General features: G+C 32.3%; 1 protein-coding gene across 1 annotated transcript in view; it reads right to left on the minus strand.

Moving 5' to 3' along the window:
- Window positions 1–23,711, minus strand: part of LOC126887339 (GPI ethanolamine phosphate transferase 3) — a 30,402-nt gene extending 6,691 nt beyond the window's left edge. Inside the window, exons 1-4 of the mRNA XM_050654787.1 lie at window positions 23,044–23,711; window positions 16,706–16,986; window positions 15,605–15,681; window positions 7,650–9,350 (exon numbers count right to left, since the gene is read on the minus strand). Coding sequence (XP_050510744.1) covers window positions 7,650–9,350; window positions 15,605–15,681; window positions 16,706–16,986; window positions 23,044–23,598 — 2,614 coding nt within the window. The 5' untranslated portion in view covers window positions 23,599–23,711. The remainder of the gene's footprint in view (window positions 1–7,649; window positions 9,351–15,604; window positions 15,682–16,705; window positions 16,987–23,043) is intronic.
- Between the last annotated feature and the right edge of the window lie 3,218 nt (window positions 23,712–26,929).

Below are 26,929 nucleotides of genomic sequence, written 5' to 3' on the forward strand. Positions count from 1 at the left end.
ATATCTAGATTTTGCCATTCACTATTAATTTCTTGTAGCCGATTTTCGTTTGCTTACCTTTGCTTCTTTCGTCCTTTGCTATTTTAGTTATTTCTTTTTGTATTTCTTTTTCTTTCGATGTCCAATCGTTGTTTATGGTAGGGGAGCAAAGTATGCTAAATGTGCAGTCACTCGAGCGCTTTGGGGACCTATTGGGTTGTGATTATTAGGTCCTAAAACCAAAAAAAGTTAAGTAAAATTTTCCATTTTAGCGGGCGCTTGCCATTTTTTAATTTAATTTTCCATTTCCATTAATCGTTTTTTTTAATATAGCGCCATCTATCCATAATTCGAAAAAATAGTTCGAATAAAAGTTGCTTATTTTTATGCAGAGAATTCAAATCTGCAATAAAAAATGGGGGCTCCCATTTAAGATTTTAAAGTAACCCCCCACCCCACCTCCGTGGGGGTCGCGTTTGGTACCATTCGATATATTTTTCAAAAATATTAAATAAGTGTATTTTGCAGTTTTTCGATCTGATGTTTATTTTGCTAAATATCGCGGGATTTGTATTTAAAATTTACCCCCCACCCCTCTCTGCGAGGGGTCGTGTTTGGTATCTATCGATAGATTTTTGAAAAATATTGAACGTGTAGTTTTTAGTTTTTCGATCTGACGTTTATTTCCGAAATATTCGCCTTTTTCTTGTGAAACTTTGTGACTCACCAATTCCCTTATGCCCTGCTCAAATCGTCAGATTTTTTAAATATATACTGTTTTGCATGTACTTAACTTACCTTATCTTAATCTGACAATTTCGAGTATTTTTAAGGATTGATTTTTTTTTTCGGGCCCCCCTAAACGAACTCCCCTGTGTTAAGAGCCAATATATGGCAGAGGTACATCTGCAGGGTACCACGTTTCTCCCCATATGATAATCTGACGCGCTCGAGTAACTGCAAAAATCCCCGCTTGGGCTCCCCTACCATTATATAGATACGATCTTTATGCTGTTTTAGTTTACGTTTCTTGTTTAGGATTTCCATTTTATCCGTGAGGGCTTCTATTTCTATTGCGCATACTGTTTCTCCTATTTTTTTTGCACTTCTTAGTTTTATTTGTATTTGCAACTCTTGGGCTCTGAAATTTTCCATTTCTTCTTTTAATTTCTTATAATCATTTGTTTCTACTTTCAACCCAGTTACGATCAAGCTTTTCTTTTTGCTAAATTTCTCCAGTTGCTCCATTCATTCATGTAGCTGTTTTACTTCTTTTTTTAGTTTTTGTTTCTCTGCTTTTACACCCATTAACTCTTTATTGGTTTCTTGTTATTCTTTCCTTATTTGTTTTATTTCCTGAAGCATTTCATCGTTTTTATTCATTAGCTCTTTCATTATTGTAATCATAACATTTTCCATGTCTTCCTTGTTTTCGTTGCCTGCTTTGCTTGGTGACCGTTTTTTAATTTTACTTCTATTAAAACAATCATCCAAGTTTTCTCTTTTGCGTTTCGTTTCATCATCGGTTTCACTTCCTGTGACATTTTTTCCATTTTCTAGGAGTGCAGCGCTAAATACCTGGAATACCGATATTAGATTATCAACAATACTTAAAAAATGAAAGTTACCAATTCACCGGTAGTTAATGCGTTATTTAAAAATTACCTGCGCACCAGAGTTGCCAGTTGGTCTGTAATTAGGATGGGGATTAAAATAGATACGAATTCACCGGGACCCGGAAATATGCACACCCTGATATTCTAGTTACGTAAGCTCGTCCGATTGGCGCATGACGTTAACAACAGAGTAAAGCATAGTCCCGTCTATGCGTTCGTAATACGAACGCGAATGAAATTTGAGAATAATACAAATGAATGAATTATGACTAAAAGAAACTAAGTGATTTTTATAGTTTAGAGGAAAATTATTAAACTATTTACTTTTATTTAAATTGATTTTCAGTTATTTGTAAAGTTCCCAGTTTCTTGATTATATTGGTATCCGGAAAATAAAAATATTCATATAATCGATATCTACTAAAATTATTATATTTCGTTAGTTGGCAAAAATTGATTAGTGGCCTACATATTAGTAAATATAATTTTTACCAAGGGGAAGAAAAGCCCCAAAATAAAACCATAAATTTAATGGATTGATAAAAAAACAAAATTTTTTACTTTTTAAATAATGTATTTCATCAGATTTAAGTAAGAGGCTTGGAAAAGACAAAAATAAGTTTTACAGTTTTCATGCCATGCACTTTATTTAAATTTTGTGCATGTGAAATAGACGTACATACAGCAACTATGTAGCAGTTTTCATAATTTTTCTTTTACGCAATGTCAGGTTGTTAAGAGACTTGTTTAATTCTTTAATTCGGAAGTACATCCGAGACCTAAAAAATAACTTATTCGCTTTGTTAGAACAGTCTACAGTTACACTTTTGGACATAAGGTTTTCTAAATAATTTTTAGTTACCAAAATGGAATCACCATTCATGTGGAAGGAAAAATTGTCTCCAGTTACTTAATATATGACAAGAGAGTGTCTGATGGTTTACATAAACCACACTTACTCAAATGATCAACCCACGTGTACGTTGAAACATCTTCGGATTGAATACTGGAGTCCTTCAATTTATGGCAGATATAACCAGCCAAATTCTCCAAACCATCATACCCGAGGTCACTAATGTTTTTTCATTCTAACTCTCATTGAAAACTTGAAAATCCACAACTGTTTCGTTGTTAGAATCCAGCCTTTGGATCAATTGTCCAGAAATTGGTAAATCTGGGATGTCGTCTGTTTAAACGTTCGAAAATTCGTTCCGTTGTCTCTTCTACCCGTATATAACTTTTATAAAATAAAATAAAGCTTTTTGTTAACACTTTAAAAAAATTTTAATGGGTTTTCCCCGAAAAGAGCTTCATTTTTTGGTACTATGTATCACGTTAAAATATTTGATTTGGAATTTGAAGGATAAGATCGTCTTTTTTATGAGCTACAAATTTATTTTACTGGTTCTATAGACTAAGAATATACCATTTTTTCGTTTTTTTTATATGCTACATTTTTTCCAAGAATATTTTTTCGATATAATAATTACTTTTTGAGTATTTGTGTTTTTTTTTTGTTGAAAAGTAAATATTTTTAGTCGCAAGTGACTCTAGTACCTACTACTAAATTAACCTAGTACCTAAGTTAAAAAAACTCTATAGAACAAAAGTTGCTTAAACTTAGTCAGATCTGTTTCCGGACTTATTTTAAACGTATATTTTTTCACCCTCCAAGTAAAAGCAATCAACGGCACAAATTCAACTTTGAAGTGGGGGATGGGTAGAATCTAAATCCAAATTTTCATGCAATTAGGAGTTGACCCTGAAAATTATGTGTGTTTCTTTTTATCTTTTAAATCATTTTACTTAAAATCATTTTTTAACTATCAAATAATAATTACATATTGAGTTATTTTATTTTTTAAACTTTAATAATATTTATAAACAATTTTACTTTCTTGTAATGTATCTTTAAAACAAGCAATCATTTAAATAATTATTTTGTAACAATTTGTATTATTTAAGAATATAATAATTACATTTTGGTTTCGTAGTAAGTGTTTTTTTAAGAATATTAATGTATAGTTTTAAAATATTGTATTGCAAATAATTATCATTATTAAATGGTTATTATTTGTCAAGTATTCTTTTTCTTTTTTCACACCCTTATGTATGTAATAAAACTAAGGGACTTTCTGAAAGGTCAATCGTAGACTTTAAAGACACAAAAGAAGCGATACTTAAAAGTTACGCCCATTATATATCTTTATATCGTGGGAAATATACAATACAACACGAGCTCCAACCGCTCGACTAATACTCTTTAGAGCTGGCATCAGTGTGTGATCTCGCGTTGAACGGTAAATATCTAAAATTTCGTATATAAGTCCTCCCCTTTACTTTTCAGCGACGGATCTCGTTTCGCTGTAAATTTATCAGAAAAATTTAAGTACAAAAATCTTTTCCCCTCTAAGTGTGCCATGATTAATATGTTAATTAAAAAGATAGTTATGAACAATATACTCCAATAATTAATTTCCTATTGGTGGATCTCGGGTTGTCCTCGATTTAGTCGGATCTCGCCTTGATATGAAGACGTATATATATATATATATATATATATATATATATATATATATATATATATATATATATATATATATATATATATAGACACACCCAAACTTATATGGAATCACCTGATATTTCTTATTATTTCGTGCGAATTTAAAAAAAAACGAACACACGAAGTCAAACAATATTTATTTTAAAGCAATTTAATAACAAATACATAACAATTAAATAAAACAATAAAGTATTTAACAAATAAATTGAAATTAGTTGTTTTAAAGTCAATAGCATAAAAAATTTCAATGCAAAACGAATAATGTTTAAATTGTTTTTATTTATTTTTTTGGTAGTCAGTGTTATCACCTCTGGTCCTTATGTAAACTTCAGTTTGCGTGGGCACGCTCCTAATCAAATTATCAACATTTTGTTGTGGTAGGTTGCTCCATCCTTCAAGAGCAGCTTGTACTAGTCGTGAGGTGTTTTGTGGATTATCCTGGCGAGCTCTAATTTTTCTTTTAAGCATATCCCACAAATTCTCTATAGGGTTAAGCTCGGCTGAGCAAGCAGGCCACTCCAAACAAGGGATACCTTCTACTTCAATGATGTCTCTAGTCACTCTAATGGTATGTGGAGGTCCATTATCATGCAAGAAAATTAAATTTTCTCCTGTTGCACCTCTCCAGAGCCTAACTACAGGTTATCAACATACCGGTGAGCAGTTAAAGTTAATTGGATGAAAATTAAAGGAGTTTTTTTACGGATCACAATTCCTCTCCAGAACATTACACTTCCTCTTGTATATTTGTGAACAGATCTGACAGTTTTCGTTCTTGCTTGTCTTACTCGACCTCTAAGTACACGATTTCGTGGGTCATCTAATTTTACACAAATCCTGACTTTTTCTGAAAATAGCACATTTTGTCGATTCCCAATGTTCCAGTTTTGGTGGTGAAGACACCAATTTTGGTGGTGAAGGCGATCAATCTTGTGCTGTCTGGATAACTCGGGAACCCATAACTGTCTTCTGCTGTATACTTCTTGGCACGAACTCTTCTTCTTATCATTTCAACTGAAAGAGTTACACCTGTAGCTTCCAAAAGCTGCCTTTGGAGCTGCAGGTGAGAAATGGTTGGGTGTCTTCCAGCTGAATGGACAATTAAACGATCGTGGCGAGCCGTTATTAATTTTTGGCGACTTTCCCTTGCTTTATTTTTGAGCTTTCCTAGTCCTGTTACCTAGCATAGGTTTTGGACAGAACGCCCTGTTATGTCTAGCTCTACAGCTACGTCCCTCTGAGAACATTACTTGCTCCACAAGACCAATAATCTTTCCGTATTTTAAGTTCTATACATAATCCAATATGATGCATATTTTTGTTTTTGGACGCAAAAGTTAGTTTATTTATTTTCGTTCAATTTGCAACTCAAAATAACCTATACCGTACCAAGCTGTACTATCTGATTGTCTTACAGATTTGTTTATTTTCAATAAAAACTTTTATTCTTCGCAACAATAACAAGTTTTTTCAAAAGAAATAAATATTACTTTGAAATTCATGGTGATTCCATATACGTTTGGGTGTGTGTACATCTTTAAGTACAGCAGTGCGCAATATTTTCTCATTAGTATAACCATAACCTAGAATTTATAATATAAGATTAATTAATTTTTGTGCAGTCTCTATTTTAAAAATGTTTAGTTCGAAATGGATTAACTAAACAATCAATTTTGTGTTCTTTGTACGTATTTTACTAAATATGTGCGCAATATTTTCACATTAGTATAACCATAACCTAGAATTAATAATATAAGATTAATTATTTTTGTGCAGTCTCTATTTTAAAAATGTTTACTTCGAAATGGATTAACTAAACAATCAATTTTGTGTTCTTTGCACGTATTTAGCTACATAAATGTTCTCATTTGACTGCATGTATCTTTATTTTGAATACACAATTGATCTGTTGCAAAAAGAGCCTAGGTTAGCTAAAATTGTTTTCGTGTTTTCTAGGCGTTTACAAAAGACACTTTTTATGTGCATAAACTTTATGATATTCACAAAAGACTATAATATGTTTTGTACATTCTTGATGACACATGAATGAATTGAAAAGGAACGTATTTTTTAAAAGTATGTAAAGCATTTATTTCCTAGCCGAGCGTTTAAAGTTTTGACAACGTCGGTTTTCTTTTTGTCTGTCAAATCGTAAAGTGATGCACACCGAAATATGCTTTTGAATCGCGGAGTAATTTACAAAAGAGAAGGGGAACAGTTGTTGAACGTTTCTCACCGACGCTTAAGCGTGCTGGCGCGAAACCGCGGCAAAGCTAGCCGAAGGCAGGAATATTCAACATGCTGTATCTCTGGTAATTTTACTCCGATCAACAGATTTTCTTCAGAGTTTTCTTCAAGTTATGCACTTTCATTTAAACTAATATAAAAATTAAAAATTCAAACCATACCCTACATCCCCTTGAATAATGATTATTGATTATTGCATTAAAAATAATTTAGCTGTACATAGTGTAAATTTTGTTTGTTTTGACAATAAAATAATTTTGAGAAGTTATACTCTGGGCTAATTAGCAAAATTCATGGAAAAGTTATTTACCAGCAATTTTATTGCTGGAATCGAATTATAAGATCCTATATATTAATAATATAGGTATGCAAAGTCCGCAGATAGTGTGCTACTTTTTTTATAAACAAAATGGCGCCGACAAATCGTATTTTTTTCAATTATAGCTCTATAACTCCGAAGATTATAACTTTACAACCAAAACACCTTAATAAAAATTCACCGCAATTAAATTCTGCATAGAGATATGTTTTTCACGATTTGCTCCAACGAAAATTTTCCTCGGAAAATGCGGGTTTTCCTAACAAAAACTCTAATTTTCGAATAAAGTTTTAGGTAAGTAATTATTAATCAATAATTAAATAACTTAGTAACATCAAAGCTTTCTTGGTATATATTGTAATTCCAGAAGCCGGTGAAAATTAAACGAATATTTTAGCAACAATTCAATTGTTAATTAACAAATTACGATCGCAATAATAACCAAAATAATCATGATACATTGATCAAACTTATAAAGATTATAGATTATAAAGATGAGATGCTTATTTAATATTTTATTGACAAAATATAAATTTTTCTTTTTTTTGCATAATCTTTCAATTTTGAAAAAAAAATAGTTATAATACGCTGGTCTAATTAGTAAAGTACAAAGAAAGGTTATTTAGCAGCAATTTTATTGCTGGAATCGAATTATAAGATCCTATATATTATTAATATAGGTATGCAAAGTCCGCATATAGTGTGCTACTTTTTTTTATAAACAAAATGGCGCCGACAAATCGTATTTTTTTCAATTATTGCCCTATAACTCCGAAGATTTTAACTTTACACCAAAAACACTCAAATAAAAATTCACCCCAATTTAATTCTGCATAGAGTCATGTTTTTCCCGATTTGCTCCGACGAAAATTTTCAGACTATTAAGAAATCAATATGGTTACAAACTCAATATATACCTTACCTATATCTGTCGCCTTCTCAATTCGTAATACGGATGTTACTATGAGAACAAACGCAGCTGCTAGGAACATAATCACTGAAGATGGAGCTACTGCATCTCCCAAAAGTAAAGCGAACAGAAGAGTTAAATAGATTCCAATTGTCACGAAAGCTGCACTATATACGGTTCCCATGCCATACACAACTGGAATATCGTCTTTATCTGGTTTGTCTTGTGCAGTAATATTATTTTTAATCTTCTTAAATAGAGCTGGAATACTATTTACCTCCTGATGAAAGTTCGTGGTAGGCAGAACGTAAGTATACAGAGGTTTCAAAATACAAACTAGTATACCTAAACCTATCAAGCCATAAACACTCCAAGCCAAAGAGTTAATAGAATGTAAGGATCCTATGGATTTCTTGTTTGAAGACACCCTTCTCATTGCCCAATAGCCTGACATGCATACTACTATGGTAGTGGGTAAAAATTTTACTGCTGTAACAGTCAAAGAGTAGCCATTCATATTTCCCGCATTTCTCAACCATTCTTTTGTGGAAAACACAAACATTCCCAAGAAGATGACAGTTACAGTCCATTGTAGCTTAGTAGTTTCCGATTTAGAACCAGATCCAACCTCATGGTAAGAACCAAAGCACCACTGTTGCTCTTGACGGCACCGCCAAAAATAGGCTGAGCCTCTAACAAAGATAGCGACCAAAACAGCAAGAATTATGAATTTTAATTTCGACCAGCTCCAAAACTTGGAAACTGTCTTCTTTTTATTGGCGTCAGCTTTTTTAGAAGCTACACCGATTGCACCTATCAGTACAACAGTGACTAATAAAAAGAGAAGAACGAAAGACTCTTCTATAATGTAACTGTTTGAAAATAACCCACAGACATTAAATATCAATACAAAACGGGCAATTAAGTTTGATATATTTTTTATTTTACTTTTGGAATACCAATTTTGAGTTATGACGTCCCAATTCTGTACAACCAACAAAGCTAGCATTATTTGGGAACAGAAACCTGTAACGAAAAAGGCTGTTTTAGCTAAATCATCAACTAGACCAAAATAATACATGAGAGAAGCAATGGTGCCGCCTAAAATCACGAGAACATAAGAACACAGTATATAAGAACTAGAAAATACCTTGGACAAGGTATCTGTTGGTATGCCATCTGTTATAACAAATGCAAAGAAGGTTGTTAAAAATATAAAAAGTAGTCCTCTGGTCATTGAGTATGAGTCAAATTGAATCCAAAGAACTTCACATAGTTGACGTAAATCTGTCAAAAACTTCATCAGTTCTTTGGAGAAGGATTGAAATTTCTCTTCAGTATCAATAGATATTATTTTAGCATTTAGCACGGAATATCTCTGTTGAAAAGTCTTTAAATCATTTTCATCAAATGTTCCTTCATTCTCAGCATATTCTTTAATATACTCGAATACTTGCTGGACATTAGCCCACAATGAATAAAGACTAAATTTCCAATTTTCTAGTTCTATATGTTTCGTAAAAATTGGCAAACTGTCCAAAATTAGGACGCCTAAATTTTGAAACGGTACGGGAATCCCTAATAGTGTACAGAGAGTTGGCACCAAGTCTATTTGTTTCACTGATTCTGACTTATCAGATTTTGACAGGATTTGATTTGAATAAACAAACATTGCAGCTGTTATCTCGTCAGCACTTTCTCCTCCGTGATCACCTAGAAAAAAAATTTAGCCAAATTAAATGGTGTTGATGGTGAAAACATTGTATTATACTGATATTTTGTAACAATCCACAAAACTTTTATTTAAAATTCCATTTAATTTAGGGTGTAATAGCTTTTACGCGACCCTGTATAATTTATTGTAATGAGATTTTGCAATTAAAGTTATTTAGTTTACAGAGCTGTCGAAGAGAAGCAAATTGATCCTAAAACATCAAAAAGAGGGCTTAAAATAAACGAAACAAAAACGAAGTAAATACATGACTGTCAAAAGAACACCTGACAATGAGAATAATATCGAAATAGACAACTATTGGGACCGTGCAAGTTCGGCAAAGCGACACCTGGTTTCTACGCTCAGCAACATTATTCGCACTTTTAATTATATTGGCCAATTATATTAGTCCTGTGCGCGTATTCTTGAATCGAGAGAAAATTTTACTCCCTACTACGCTAGCTCGCTTTTCTACTCCTTCATAATTTCTCTCGATTTTAAAAAGCTGTATTCTTGAATCGAGGGAGTAGAAAGGAATGAGAGAAACTGCGAACAGTGTTGCCGGATTGTTGTTGAAAATTTGAACCAATCACAAAAGTTAAATATTGGCAAATGACATACCGTCAACTGTCAACCTGATCTATCATTCAGACTTGTTACTCTTTGAAATATCTTTGTATAGATAGCTAATAGACATTATTCTATAGATATAGATAGAAATATCGTAAATCCATAACAGAAATATCGTATCCATAAATCTGCATATGAAAGTTACATTAGGTATAACATCAACATGTGGATTGAAGGATGAGTTTCAGTGTAAAATGACAAGATCTGACATTGGAAACCCTCTCAATAAAAAACCTCTAAATTGTAATTAAAAACCAGAGTTCCATACAATTGGATCAGCTAAGATATTTCAGACAGAAATGAGAAAAGATTATATTATGTGACAAAAAGATGCATAGAAGACTTACTATCACAAAAACAGCTATGAATATGAAACACATGAAAATATGAAAAAACAGCCACATAATATTATGCATCCCAAACATGGATATTGAAGAAAGCAGACAGAAATAAAATAGACGGTTTTGAGACTTCTCTCCGCTTTTCTAAGGTTATGTATTGTTATTTTCACTCCCATTTTCAATTTCTCTTACATACTACCAGTAGAAATTATTACTCCCTTAGGGAGTGACATTTCTCTCAAAGATTAAGAGAATTGTTTTCAAGAATACAGCATTTTCTTTGCGCGTATTCTTGAATCGAGAGAAAATTTTACTCCCTACTACGCTAGCTCGCTTTTCTACTCCTTCATAATTTCTCTCGATTTTAAAAAGCTGTATTCTTGAATCGAGGGAGTAGAAAGGAATGAGAGAAACTGCGAACAGTGTTGCCGGATTGTTGTTGAAAATTTGAACCAATCACAAAAGTTAAATATTGGCAAATGACATACCGTCAACTGTCAACCTGATCTATCATTCAGACTTGTTACTCTTTGAAATATCTTTGTATAGATAGCTAATAGACATTATTCTATAGATATAGATAGAAATATCGTAAATCCATAACAGAAATATCGTATCCATAAATCTGCATATGAAAGTTACATTAGGTATAACATCAACATGTGGATTGAAGGATGAGTTTCAGTGTAAAATGACAAGATCTGACATTGGAAACCCTCTCAATAAAAAACCTCTAAATTGTAATTAAAAACCAGAGTTCCATACAATTGGATCAGCTAAGATATTTCAGACAGAAATGAGAAAAGATTATATTATGTGACAAAAAGATGCATAGAAGACTTACTATCACAAAAACAGCTATGAATATGAAACACATGAAAATATGAAAAAACAGCCACATAATATTATGCATCCCAAACATGGATATTGAAGAAAGCAGACAGAAATAAAATAGACGGTTTTGAGACTTCTCTCCGCTTTTCTAAGGTTATGTATTGTTATTTTCACTCCCATTTTCAATTTCTCTTACATACTACCAGTAGAAATTATTACTCCCTTAGGGAGTGACATTTCTCTCAAAGATTAAGAGAATTGTTTTCAAGAATACAGCATTTTCAGTTTTAGGGAGCCACGCCTACTTTTACGTCACTTTCTCTTACCATTTCTACTCCCTGAAATTCAAGAATAAGGACACTGTGCGCGTATTCTTGAATCGAGAGAAAATTTTACTCCCTACTACGCTAGCTCGCTTTTCTACTCCTTCATAATTTCTCTCGATTTTAAAAAGCTGTATTCTTGAATCGAGGGAGTAGAAAGGAATGAGAGAAAGTGCGAACAGTGTTGCCGGATTGTTGTTGAAAATTTGAACCAATCACAAAAGTTAAATATTGGCAAATGACATACCGTCAACTGTCAACCTGATCATTTGTTTTTGTTTACTTGATTTTTCGTTTTCGACTTCGACAAACAAAAAAGAAACAGTTTTTCTGAAGAGTGTAGAGTATTTTCCTAAATACAACTCTTGGCTAGTTGTTTTGATTGTGGCTTTTAATTTATTTGCATATACATATACATGCTGTAATAATAGTATTGTTTTCCAGCTTTGCACCTTTATTTTATTTCTTTGTTGAGGTTTCTTAAACTCAACATTAAACTGTGCTTAAACCGGCCTTTATTTTCTCTTTTTGTATGTACACAACGTTGACAAAGATTTCTCGTGTTCTCACTAACGTTACGTGTTTTGTTTGTTATTTAGTGTGTCTATTGGTTTTTGTTTTTTTTAGATATACAAAAACTATAACCTACCTAACTTTGTAGAATAAATAAGTAACCAACAACTTAAATTCATATTTAGTTTAAAATCATTTTGTTATACAGCAGGTTAAAATAATACAAATTTTAGTAGCACAAAAAATATGATTATAACTTGGCCACATGATATACTAGATGCACTATGCTAAAACAAAAAATGAGAGATTATACACTTTTATATGTATAAAAAAGAATATTGTGAGGGAAGGAATATCTGTACACCCACTTACATAATTATTTATTGATAATAAACTTATACATTGATTAAACCAAAGAATATAAACGTTAAACGAATATAAATGGAGAGTATATTATATTCTCTGTTATAACTGATTAGCATGTATGAGAAGTCTAATATCAATATTTGCTCGCTATCCTCTTGTTCTCCGGTTAACATTTATACTTTAGAACTCCTAAAAAAATATTTTTTTGTATAAAGTTGTGTAGGGGCTAATTTTTCTACTTTAACAATATGCACATCATTCCATTTCATTGATTCCTCGCTGATATTTTTGGTGTAGTTAGCTGTGTTTTTAACTCAAGCTTTAATATTCATGAAATCTCGAAATAAATAGTAATATAGGGTTTTCCAGTTTTCTTTGCCCAATTTATTATAGGTGTTAGTTGTGAAGGCACATACAGTGGTCCTCCTTTCAGAGCATTTTATTTTTCACATTCTCTATAAGAGCATGCATTGTATCGCCCTAGTTTTGGATGTGTTCTACCACAAAGAGCTTACGAGTAATGCTTTCAACATGTGTATTTAAGACAATGTATGATTAAAGGGCACATATAAACTTATTTTTATTTTGCCCAGTGCAATTATCTGAGTAAAATATGATGTTTCTGAGCCCAACACCGAAAGGTACAAATGGGCTTAACTGATTAAATAAAATAAAATATGACGTTTTTCTGTAACATGATCCCTCAAATATTTCTAGTACACAACCACCTATTTTGTTAACACCCCTACAAGCTATCCGTCATGCCATAAAAAGTAATATCCTTGTTTATTATGTATATCGTAAATTGTGTAATTGTAACAGGCAAGCCCTCTTTTATAAAAAAAATCACTTCTGTCTCCGTTTGGAACAACCTGAACTGCTATATAGCAAGTCAAAACAGCATACTAGAGTTTTGACGAAGAAGACAGTTTTAAATCGTTTTCTTTTCTAATTGACTTTGGTTCTTTTCATTAATGTGAAGATTAAAGCTTTCCTGTTTTTTCAGATTCTCTTTATTGGATAGATCTTTAAAATATTCACAGAAAGAACATTTTTTTTTGGCTGAAAAAATTTAAATATTGTACTCAGTATTGAAAAGATTTCCATATAAATACTTTTTAATAGACTGACAATTATTTTCTGTGCACTGCTTTAGATACAACTGATACATTTCAGGTAAGTTCAAGCCCCCCCTGTAAATATATTCTCTGTGTGTGAGCTAAGCAGTAATGAGATTCCATTATAGGAAAAGAATATATTATGCCTTGATACCTACTGAAGAGTAAAATTTAGAAATCTAATTGTTTGCAACTGAGAAAATAAAACGCTTAGGAAAAAAATCAGTTACAAAATGAAACAACTCGAATTGTTACACTTTGGAACTAAAATAATTACCATTTTATGACAAAATATATGCGTGACATCTTCACTGAACGTTATTATAGAGTTATTACCATTTGTAATTCGTAAATATTGGTTATTGAAGCACTTCCCAACATTTGCCTCGAAACCACTATCATTCAGACTTGTTACTCTTTGAAATATCTTTGTATAGATAGCTAATAGACATTATTCTATAGATATAGATAGAAATATCGTAAATCCATAACAGAAATATCGTATCCATAAATCTGCATATGGAAGTTACATTAGGTATAACATCAACATGTGGATTGAAGGATGAGTTTCAGTGTAAAATGACAAGATCTGACATTGGAAACCCTCTCAATAAAAAACCTCTAAATTGTAATTAAAAACCAGAGTTCCATACAATTGGATCAGCTGATATTTCAGACAGAAATGAGAAAAGATTATATTATGTGACAAAAAGATGCATAGAAGACTTACTATCACAAAAACAGCTATGAATATGAAACACATGAAAATATGAAAAACAGCCACATAATATTATGCATCCCAAATATGGATATTGAAGAAAGCAGACAGAAATAAAATAGACGGTTTTGAGACTTCTCTCCGCTTTTCTAAGGTTATGTATTGTTATTTTCACTCCCATTTTCAATTTCTCTTACATACTACCAGTAGAAATTATTACTCCCTTAGGGAGTGACATTTCTCTCAAAGATTAAGAGAATTGTTTTCAAGAATACAGCATTTTCAGTTTTAGGGAGCCACGCCTACTTTTACTTCACTTTCTCTTACCATTTCTACTCCCTGAAATTCAAGAATAAGGACACTGGTTACTGGATAATTGTCAAGGCCATAGTCCAAAAAAATAATAAGAAGAAAAAATAAGATTCAGGTTATGTTATTAAAACGTAAACAATTGTATGTAGTCACGGTTATTAGACTTTATTGTGTGTGTGTGTGAAAAAATGGCTTGGATGCGAGTCCGTTAGCCACAGATTTTTATTTTATTTTTACCTCAATTTATTAGTTTTGTTATATTTATACGTATTTCACTTAAATGATTATATTTGTTTCTTTCAAGTAGTTTATGAGTAATTTAAAATTAGACTTTATTAATGTCTAAGAATTAATTTATTTAGTAATGTCTAAGAACCGTGTTATGTAGTAAATAAAATTAGTTATTAAAATGCAATACTGCAGTAATTTTGTTATCTGCAGTTTTTTTGATTAAATGCATATTTTTCGAGGTATTCTCAAAAAACCTTCTAAAAAAGTCAATTTTTTCGACGAAAAACTGTTACTTTCAAGCGCGAATAACTCGAAAAATATTAGTTTTACGAAGAAAATGTAAAAAACATTTTTTTTCTTAGAATTACCTTTTACATCGATTTACATGGTTAAAATGTAATAAAAAATTCCCAACCCCGAGATGGGGTGGCAACCACCCCCAAGGTTTTAGCGTACAGCGGCATGATATAGAAAATGATCCTTGGACTATTCCCTACCTTCTGTGAAAATTTCAAGTAAATCCATGCTGAACGAAAAAATTGCGAGCCAAAATTCTTCATTTCCTCGACTAGTGAACACGGCACGTGGTCTGCATGCACGAGAACAGAATTCCCAGAAAATCGCTAAATGCAAGAATGCAAGGAAAAAGACCTGTTGGAAGACCAAAAAGGAGATGGTAAGATGAAGTAGATGAGGAGGACAAAAATCTCCTAAAAACACCTTCATGGATAGAACAGAATTAAATCCGGATAATTGGAGAAGATTGCTGAAGGAGACCAAGGCCCAGTTTGAGCTGTAGTGCCATTAGATGGATGGATGGAAGTTTTTTGTTAAATGTCAATATAATAATTATAACTTAATACATACCTGTAGATGTCATTCCATGATCTCCAATTACAAAAAGCATAATGTTTTCTGTTTTGTTTATCTTGGAAACTACATGTCTAAAAGTAAAAGTTACAATGTAAGTAGTTTTAAATAAAAATAAGTCAATCAATAAACAATGTAGACAGAAAAAAATGTGAAGAAGGCATCAGTATCAACGCCTTGCAGTCCCTGGGCATTATGGCTGATACCAGGACATTCTGCAAATCACATTCTGAGTTCAGGTGGATTATTTCCTTGTATCATTCAAAAGTTGCTGTGTATTTTTGCTACTGTTGTTACTCTTTTCCATTTATTCCTGTCTTTACATTGAACTGTCAATTCCTTGATATTTAGTGGCACCCAAACATCATCCACCAGCTATGTGCTTCTAGGCTTTCCCCTGGTCGTAATGGCCCAGTTAGGTATTCTTTCTAGAATATCTGTGTTTGTCTGTAGCTGTCTCAGTATGTGTTCAATCCATTCTAATTGGAGAGACTTTATATTCCTGACTACATTTTCTGCTTTTAATTTTTATTCAGTTTCTGCATTTGTTTTTATTACTCTTTCTTCTTCTCTTATTTTATTACATTGGGACCTAGTATTGTTCTCAATATTTTTCTTTCAAATTCCTCAAAACTCTCTTCCTCTTTTTTGAAATTTATAAAACTCTCCTGTCACGGTGTTAGTTGCGATACTCCTCTGATATGTCTAAAGGTGGGAAACTATTGATAGTAGTAATGTAAATTTATAGATTTCTATCGATAATTTCCCACCTCTATTAGTTTAATTTTTTTTTAATCCATTTTAAGTTTCCATCTTTTGCATTATTTTACCAGTTCTTAGGACACTCATCGCTGTATAACATTTGCAGCAGAGTAAAACTACAAATTTATATTCAATTCAATATGATGAAACCACGAACTTATCAAATCAATGCTAATGTAAGAAGACATGTAAGAAAACATACTTTTGAAAATAAAATGTACACTCTTTATTTTTAACAATTTGGATTAATCTAATTTAGAAGTCAAAACATAAACAATAGAGACTACATTTTTGTTGTTTGTGATTTTTTTCTAGACAGTAGATCTGATTACTTACCTAATTACATCATCTATTTCTCCTAATTTTCTCGCCATCTCAGGGTGATTTGGACCATATCTATGTCCACAATGATCTACACCCAGAAAGTGACCAATAAGTAAACTCCAATCATTATTATCAAGTTCGGGATACAAATTTTCTTTCACGCCATTATCGACAGTATCTAAGTCCCAAACGTTAAAAGAAGGGTAAGGGAAATTCCTGGTAAATCGGTGAGGATACAAACCATTCCAAGTATCATCCCCCATAAACACAACTCCATGATTGTGTCTTAGTAGCTACAATTAGTTAAGAAACAAATACTTATATATTTAAAACATTCATACTGTTATCATAATATGTAAATTATAAATTATACTAACTTTCCATAAAATATAATAGATCTATCAGCAAATAGCAACACTAGATATAGCGATTGTAAACAGATTCTTTCAAAACAGAGAAACTCAACTTATTACATACAAAAGTGGACAAAACCGTTCCCAAATAGATTATTTCATGATAAGAAAAGAAGATACAACATGAATGTAAGGACTACAAGGTAATAGTTAGTGAGACAGTAAGCCAACTTAGCCTTAGGGGAAGATAGCCAGAATCATTACAGATACTACTGTTGAAATACTTGGAAAACGACAGGAAAGAAGTTAGAGAGTAAAGAGACTTGGTGATGGTCAAACGAAGTATGAGAAAAATAAAAAGATAAGAGAAAATTATATAAAAAGTGGAAAATTATAAAAAATAAAGTGATATCTTTTGAATCATTTAATGAAAACATTAAATTGTGACCAATGGTGATCAAACAGATGAAATAGAGAATGTGGAAAAATCCCCTTACGAACAATTCACACATCCACCATTTTCGGGTCGGGATAATTTTTAAACCAATGGTGATATTTTAGAAAAGAACAGAATAAATTTTATTAGCAAAACATGTGCTATACAATAAACTACATACTTAAAGTACCTATTTCTATGAAGTAATTAGATAAATAAATATTTGAACTCAAAACAATAAACTTATTACTAAGAAGCTGTACTCTTATAAACATATTTTTAATGTTTAACAACTTTTAGTACTGTTACGTAATGTGTTGTAATTAAGACCATTATAAAATAAAGATTGTTTTAGCTGTAGTTAGTATTTACTTTTTGCATATAAAAATTATACAGAATCCTATCCCTAATAGAAAATTAACTGATAAATAATAAAAGAAAATATGATAAGGAAAATATGGGGTCAGTTGCTTCTCATCTAGGCAACTTTCAAGACATTTTTAGTAGGCAGACAATACTGGACCACAGATAAAAGTGTTATAACACACAATACGTTTAGTTTTGCCACATTAGCCACGAAGGAAGCACTAAAATTGGTAACACTGCTTATTCCACTATCGTTGTGACGACCCAAGTAGCACAATAAAAACATTTTAGTTTTATTTAAGGTTTATAAAGGTTTTAATGTGGTAAATAAGAAGATAATGGTTTTAAAGTTACCTTGTAGATATACTGCCAGAACTTTAAAACTGATAAGCATTTGTCACTAGTTTTAAAGTATCTAATAAGAGTATCAAATAAGACTATTATTAATCTTAATAGATAATTTGTCTTATTGTAGTTTTAAAATGGTTTATTCTCAGTTCACTTTAAAAGAACTTCCGGACTGTTTGGTTTTATTAGATTCTAGTTTGTGACATTTTAGTTTTATTGCAGTTTTAAAGATTCTCCTAATATGACTAATAAAACCTATTATTAAGACTACTTGATCTCAAGACTATTATGTCAGTAAAACATATGCCTTAAAACTATTTTTTTAGTTTTCTTTAAAGTTGCTTTCTTTAAAGCAATTAGTAGGCTGTATTAAAACCAAATGCTCTTAACTGAATCAATTTGGTTATTTTAAAGACTAAACTATGTTTTTTATTAAAAGCAATAAAACTAAACTCATTCCTTCGTCTTTTATGTCCAAAATGGTCGGTCATTTGTTTTAGAGCGAAGCAGTGGTGTAGTGCGTTGTAAAAAGTGTAAGTGGCTTATTTTTCAAAGAATACAACACACACAGCTCTACAATAGGGTGGCCCAAAAATTTCAAAATTGTAGAACATCCCTAGGCACCCTCTCATTTTTTTACTTTGCCTAATAGAAGTAAATCCCTAAAGTTTCAATGTCATAGGTGGAGTGGAAAGCAGTGCTCAAAGTCTTCAAAGTTTTGAAAATTTCGCAATTTCGTCGAATTTTCAAAAATTAATATCTTACATTATTTTTTTGTTTCAGATGCTGAAATTGTGAAAATTGTGCATTTAAAGACTTAAGTAATTGATATATATATATATATATATATATATATATATATATATATATATATATATATATATATATATATATATATATATATAAAAACTGATAATATTTGTCTTAAAAGACTATTTTGTTACTAGTAGAAAATACGAGTCAAGTGCAAAAAGTGAACAAAAGTAAGAACTGTGATTTGTGCATGTGCGTAGTCATGGCTTCGCCCTCCACTTCAACGCGTAAAGCAGACAATATTTTTTTAATTGGAATAAGAGAATTAGAACCCATATCTCAGTTGAACGAACTACCTTCTGTAAGGCAAGTTCTTCTCAGATTTCATTTTTTCCTAAACGAGAAAAAATCCATAAGGAATGCTAGCCACTTAACCTTGGAAGAAGTGATGTCAGTATGGCAAAAGGCTGCGATTCCTACCAGATTAAAAAAACATTGTATTGAAAAAGTTGAGAAAATACACAATGAATGGCTTATGCTAAAGAAAAATAAAGGAAGAAACTCCGATGCCCAGAACAAAAGACAAAATCTGTTTGTAGAGCAGCTCGATCAGCTTTTTGATATTGCTCACAGTGAAGCCCTGGTTATGTGTAAAGTAGATGAGGACAGACAGTTTCTAATAGATCAAAGAACTGACAGAAAAATGATCATAACATCAGAAGACAAGGAATATAAAAAAAAACAGGAGAGAATCCTTGAAAGAAAGTTAAAAGAACAAAAAAGACTTCAAAAAGCTCAAGAGGGAACCGCTTCGCCTCTGGTGACTCCGACTGCTTCCTGCCAAAGTTCAGAGGATGATTCATCAGATGAGTGTACTCCAGTAAAACACAGCTCATCAGAAGAAGAGCTGTATAAACCATCATCATCATCTTCGGCATCCCAAAGAAACAAAAGAGATTCACACACAGACTTGTCATCTCCACCAATCGCAAAGAGAAGTTTGTTTTCCACACATGTTGTTAGTGCATTGGATCGCAACAAAGTTTCTGATAGGGAAGCTTTAAGATTAATGGCTCCTATCGCAGCAGCTCTCGGTCATGATCCCAGTGAATTGCCGCTCTCAAGAAGCACTATTCAACGGGAAAGGAAGGAAGCACGAAAAACTATATTTCAAACTATTAAAGAATCTACCTCTTTTGATAATCCCGTCATTGTACACTGGGATGGAAAAATTCTTCCTGATATTTTGGGAAGTGACAAGGTAGACCGTTTGCCTGTCATAGTATCTTGTCCTGCTGACAATACAGATAAATTGCTTGGTGTACCAAAATTAGTTGGTGGTACTGGTGAAAATTCAGCTAATGCTGTTTACAAAAAGCTTACTGAATGGGGTTTGGGTAAAAAGGTAGTGGGTATGTGTTTTGACACAACATCTGTAAACACAGGGTTGAAAAATGGAGCTTGTGTTCTGATTGAACACCTAGTTGAAGGAGAATTGTTATGGCTAGCATGCAGATACCATGTTTTAGAGATTGTACTCAGTAAAGTATTTACTTTCTGTTTTGGTCCCTCCAGTTCACCTGATATACCTATATTCAAAAGATTCAAAGCAGCATGGCAATATATCAGACAAGATAGTTATCAGTCTTTGGGAAACATTCCTGGCAGTGAAGATTTCAAACAATCTGCAGTTGATGTTCTCCAAGTTGCCTTAAAAGGCAAAAATCAGCCTCGGGATGACTATATGGAGTTGATTGAGCTGGCTTTAATTGCTTTAGGCCACACTCCAGCCAAAATTCATTGGAGAGCTCCTGGTGCGGTACACCACGCCCGTTGGATGGCTAAGTTGTTATATGGCATCAAAATCTATTTGTTTCGTGATGACAGTGGTTTCGTGACAACGCAAAGGGAGAAAGCTCAGCTTGAACGCTTTGTGAAATTTGGAGTTCTTGTCTACGTCAAGTACTGGGTAGAAGCTCCTTTAGCTTCAAATGCTCCATGGTCAGATCTCTCACTGTGGAATGATATGACAAAGTACCATGATATTGATCCTGAAGTAACTGAAATTGTCAAAAAGGCTTTCAAATCTCATCTTTGGTATCTTTCGGATGAGTTGGTTGATTTGAGTCTGTTCTCAAAAAAAGTATCTGTTGATGATAAGGTGGAAATCGTTGAAAAAATGAAATGTGAGCCTGCTGAACGGAAAGTGAGAGCCAATTCAGCACTCCTAACTGAGAAAGCGCGTTTGGCTGATTTTGCTTCAAAAAGATCACTGCAGTTACTTGAGAAATTGGAAATCAATACCAATTTTTTCACCAAAAACCCAGATGAATGGACCGATGACCAAGAGTATATCAAAGGTCAAAACATCATCAGAAATCTGAAAGTTGTTAATGACTTGGCTGAAAGAAGAGTAAAGCTGTTTGAAGAGTTTAACAAGCTGTTAACAAATGATGAAGATGAAAAGCAGGTGCTTCTCCAGGTCATAGAAGCTAACAGAAAGATGGTGCCTACAAAGACTACAAAACAAGCGATCGTCGATAGTTTGAAAATATCAACAAAGGATTGATCGCCCACAGCAAATTCTTTTCATGAATATCATTGCATTGTTTTATTGTACCTTTATACTGTAAATAAAATACATTTAGTTTACTTACTTTGAGCTGTTTTTTCTTGATTTTTAATTCCCTCAAATATTCCGATTTTCTAAAATTATGCCCAACATAAAATGTCTTTGAGCACTCCTTTCCAAATGGAATATCATCTTGAAATTTTGCATAAATACTATTAATATTATAAGTAAAAAAGTTAGAGGGTGCCCAGGTGTCTAATATAACTTTGAAAAATTAACATTATAATGTGGGCCACCCTACTCTACAACGTCTCGATTTTAGGTTAGATTCACATTAAAACCACGTGGCATTATTGACAGCAGCATTAAAACTAAACGGTTTTAATTCCAAGACAACCTTGCTTTTATGTATTATACATGCTCTTGGAAAGGTATAAAATAAAACCATTTGATCTTAACAATTCTCTGTCTATAGACTAAATAGTTTTATTTGGATTTCAGCCATATTGCTTTCTGGAGATGCTGAGAGCCATTATAGATTACATAAACATTATAAATAAGTGACTTAAAGACATAAATTCGATTTATTTTAACATTAAAATTGTATATAAAATTATTTTTCTTTCAAATTAATATTTTTCGGATTTAAATTTTTTTGTTATTATTATTTTTTTATCGTCAAAAGTCAGAAATTTTGGAGCGCGTGAGTTATTTAGAACTATTTTTGTTAACATTATCAATAAAGTTAAGTGCGCAAGTGTTTTTCTACCTTGACAGTCCGAAATAACTAAGTACTTTTTATTATTTTATGGTTACAAATACGTATCTACCTATCATAACATATTATGTAAAAATTTGTTGACCTATATGGAGTATAATACGGGTTTAAAGAATCATTTAATATGGTAAATTGTCTTTAAAAGTCTTCATTTAAGAGACCTTTTTAAGTTTGTCATAAAACTGCCTGCACTTAAAGTGTCTTTTAACATGGTTTTAAAAGCACCTTCACAGTAGTTTTAAAACCAGTTGCTTAAGAAAACAAATTTTAAGAAGGTTTTTATTTTCGGTTTTATTGAGCTCTTTCAGAGTGGGCCCTTTTATGCTGAAAGAGGTTTTATTGCAACCTTAAGTTTTAGTTAAAAACCAAATGGTGCTACTTGGTGAATGACTACAGAGTACAAAGTGACAGAGTTAGAATCGACCAGAATCGGGTAATTAATGTGGGAAGAGGGGACCATCTCGTACTTGATGGAGTGCAGTGTTGCCATGTATAGAGTGTATATCTAATTTAACATGTTGAATGCCACAATGTATATAATATTACGGCTCTCTGGGCCGAATTAGCCGTAGTCCATACAATATAGCAGTCACTGTGCAGCAAGTATGTTTCGTGTGGCCCTGTAAGTAAAATAAGCGTGAATCATATATGATTCGCATGGCGTTCAACGTGTTAAAACTAAACATGCTGTATATTAGAGTAGAAAAATAAAAAAAATAGAACCAAAATCAATTCAATATTTACCTGATCTATAATGTTGTCCTCATTTATCTCTGAAGTAGCAAAATTCGAACCCGCATCAATAAAAGTCGGAAGGCTTCCTGTTGTTAGAGCTTTTAATCTTTGCATAGTAGTTGTCGGTGGATCAGCTATAAACTTGTAGAGCCTTGTACGTTCCGGGTGTTCTTCGAGAAGATTATGAATAACAGGTAGCTTATTTTGAAAAGGCAGTGGACTTTCATGTTTATTATTATAAACGGTAAAATCGTACCGTAAGGCATCTACGATTAGTAAAACCACGCGAGTTCGAGATGGTAGACACACAGAAGAGGCACTATGGTATTTTGTAATAAATGAACCAATCTTGTCTTCCACTGAACATTGCTCTTGGTCTCCATAATTTACTTCAAATGCTGAATTTTCACCACAAGGTATTTCTCTATGTGATAGGCATGTTGAATTCTTTCGTTGAACGGTTCTCGTTAACAAGAACCCTCGAGTGAAGAGTAATACTGACGAAACTATTAAATAACTTAACCATAATAAAAACAAAAAGTATAAATAAGAGTTATTGCCCATCGCCCATTTCTCCGCCACCACCCTGCTATCATCAATAAATTAAATATTATTAAAAACTAGATAAAATTTTAGGTTAGAATACAAATAGACATTCTCCAGAACTGTCACTGTCACTGCCAAAATACATTCGCTATACTCGATTCACTCAAATTGCGAATATTTTGACATGGTCATTGCTAGAAACTTAAATCAGAAAAATTCCTATTGGCTCAAATAAACTTACTAAAGTTGGATTTATAGTTTGACGTAGCGTAGACGTAGACGCAACGCAGACGGAAGAAACGGACTAGAAACGTAAGAAAATAATATGCCAATTTATAATTCGACGTAGCGGAATTTTTGCGCATGAGTAGAAAGAATGACTTAATTCAGCAACATAGCCTATGCCCTATGCCGGCCTATGCTATAAATTATACATTATACGAACCGTAAACAAACTTTGTGTTTATTTATTTATACTATTATTTATTATAATATATAGGTATCCGTTTTGGTGTTACATGGATTAGGAAATACACGAAGGTATGCTCCTTAGTGCCGTGGTATTTCCAACTATTTTGTTTCATTTCCTACTCTTTAAAATATTTAATGTTTATTGGATTTACCTATCGTATATGTGTGGATACCCCAGAATTAGACTAATAAACAACTCATGTTTATCTGAAATATTGAAACTACACCATGATATATTTTTATTAAATTAATAACTTAAGGCCCGGTCTTTTCACCTCCGAATAACTATTTATTGGGAAGATTATCCGGCAGATTTCATGTAAATCTGTCAAATAAACCTCCGAATAATAGTTTAATAAATACTTTTATTCGGAGGTGAAAAGACCGGGCTTAATTGTAACAAATAATTAACAAAATTCAAATATGTTAATAAACACCATAGAAAAAAGTGTTGTGTGATTTGGTAGAATGCGATCTTACCCTTCAAAAAATATGTCACGTATTTCAGCACCTGGAAAATTGGAAGGATACTACAAATCTGGCCTCCACATAAGTGGTCTGTAGCTTCGACATGATAGGTGTGAAATTTTAAACGTTCTTGCTGTTGATTGGATAGGAAGGTAGCGTTATCTAGCCTCCACGCTAGGTACACCATAGCCTCCATACGGTACTTCCAATATTTAATATTATTTTATTCAAGTGGACAATAAAGGTAAAACACAAACAACTTTTGTTTCTTAATTATTTATTTATACAATAATGTGACATTTTACATAGAAATATGAGTATTTAATTTCGATTAAATATATGTTTACTTGTTGAATTTATCGGCTGCACACAACAGCTGATCGGCCATTAGACCCAACAACAAAACGCGAAATAAAATGTGTATTTTAAAACTGTTGGATAAACAGTACCTACAATCAGAAAAACTTATCTTTAAAAAGGTACTCGATTATGAAATAACAAAAATATCAAAAAACACGACTGAATATCAGCTTTTTATGAGGTTTGTTCCAACACGACCGAGAACCGTCACGAAACGGTAACGCTTCTGCGCAGTAAACAAAATCCGTTCCAACAAAAATATGATCGTCATCGGATCGTCCTTCCCACTGTTCCAACAAGAATTGTGATCTTTCGGTGACGGTTTCGTGATGATCATTTCAGTAATCGGGCAAATGCATAATGTGCTGGTTGGACTGACTTGCGCACTAGGATTTAATTCTTTAAAGTTTTTGAGCCTTTGATCGACTAAAGGCCCCGTCTCACCATCAAATAATTGACAGTTAATTTGATCAAACTTGACAGTTAGTGACACAAAGTGACAGTTAGTATGTATAGTTTGTGTCACTAGTCAAGTTTGACTGTCAAGTTTGATCAAATTACTGTCAATTATTTGATGGTGAGACGGGGCCTTAAAAGCACACAAGCTGTCACCAACAAAAATGACAAATATATGATTACCGTCATGGGACGATAACTGGGCGATACAATTACGAACATGCGCACAACAAACGGTACAAGTAGTTTCGTGACGGTTTCTGGACCGTCCAAAAGTTCATGTTGGAACAAACCTATGGTGACACAAACTAAACACAAACACCAAACACATCACATCAGCGTTGCCACATTTTATTTACGAAATCTACTGCATGTTTTGCCAAAATCTACTAAAATCTACTAAATCAAAAACTAAAATCTACTAAATAAAAAACTAAAATATACTAAAACTTTAATAACATATTTGTATAAATAATTTATGATTTTTTTTTATAATAAAAACAACAGCGGTAATGGCAGTAATCGATTATTTATTTGAGTGAACTGGTAAACTTGAAATTTTTTTGTTAATTATTAAAAATATTGTAAAAAATGTACGTTATTTACGTAATTAAATTTATGTCAAAAAGTGAAATTCAGTAGTATTTTGTAATTATGTATATCCATATAAAACAAATCAAACCTTTACCGATTTAGTAATTATTCAATATTGACAACTATCGATTAAAAATCGAAAGCGGCCATCATGTAAAAGTCATCTGTCATTTGTCATATGAAATTTTTATTTTGTCTATAATTTAAAAAATCTTAAATTGTGAATTACAAATTTAAGTAAATTCCACTTCAGGAATGTCTAAAATTCTAATTAAAACATTCTTAAATTGTTAATGTAAGTAAATTCCACTTATACAATAATTTTACAGCACAAAATAACTATAATATTGAACAAAAAGAGGTTATGTTTATATGTTTACTAACAAACAACCCAGACGAGCAGGAGGCACAAATTGGAATTGGAAAGGAAGTAGCCGAAGACGAAGGAAGAGGAAGGAAGTCGGAAGCCATTTCCGGTTGTTTCCTGTTTCACACATGCTCATGACGATGAAAGAAAAGCGACGTTGTCAGCTTTTTTTGGAACAAGAAAGCGAAAGCTTAAAAATTATTTTAAAAATGTGATAAATACTAAAAAAAGCAAATTTCATTTTATTCATAACAAAATTTTGAAATCTACCAAAAATCTACTAAAAAATATTGCCTACTAGAATTCTTACAAAAATGTCAAAAATCTACCAAAAAAGTAGAAATCTACTAAATGTGGTAACGCTGCATCACATAACCGACCATATAAAATAAGTGAACGACAACGAACGAACGAACACGAACACAGATTACAGATTCACAGATAGCGCAGGATTTGTCAAAAGTCGTGTTCCACCAATCACAATGCCGACATCAGCGCCTCTGACTAAACGGAAGGAAAATAAATACGAATACATGTTTTTTATTAGAGTTAGCGCGGCATGATAAACACCTTAACCTTACAAAATGGATGAGGGCGTGTCCACTTTGGGCTTTGGGTGACAGAACAAAATTC

The sequence above is a fragment of the Diabrotica virgifera genome, chromosome 6, assembly GCF_917563875.1.
Source record: "Diabrotica virgifera virgifera chromosome 6, PGI_DIABVI_V3a".
Classification (NCBI taxonomy): Eukaryota; Metazoa; Arthropoda; class Insecta; order Coleoptera; family Chrysomelidae; genus Diabrotica; species Diabrotica virgifera.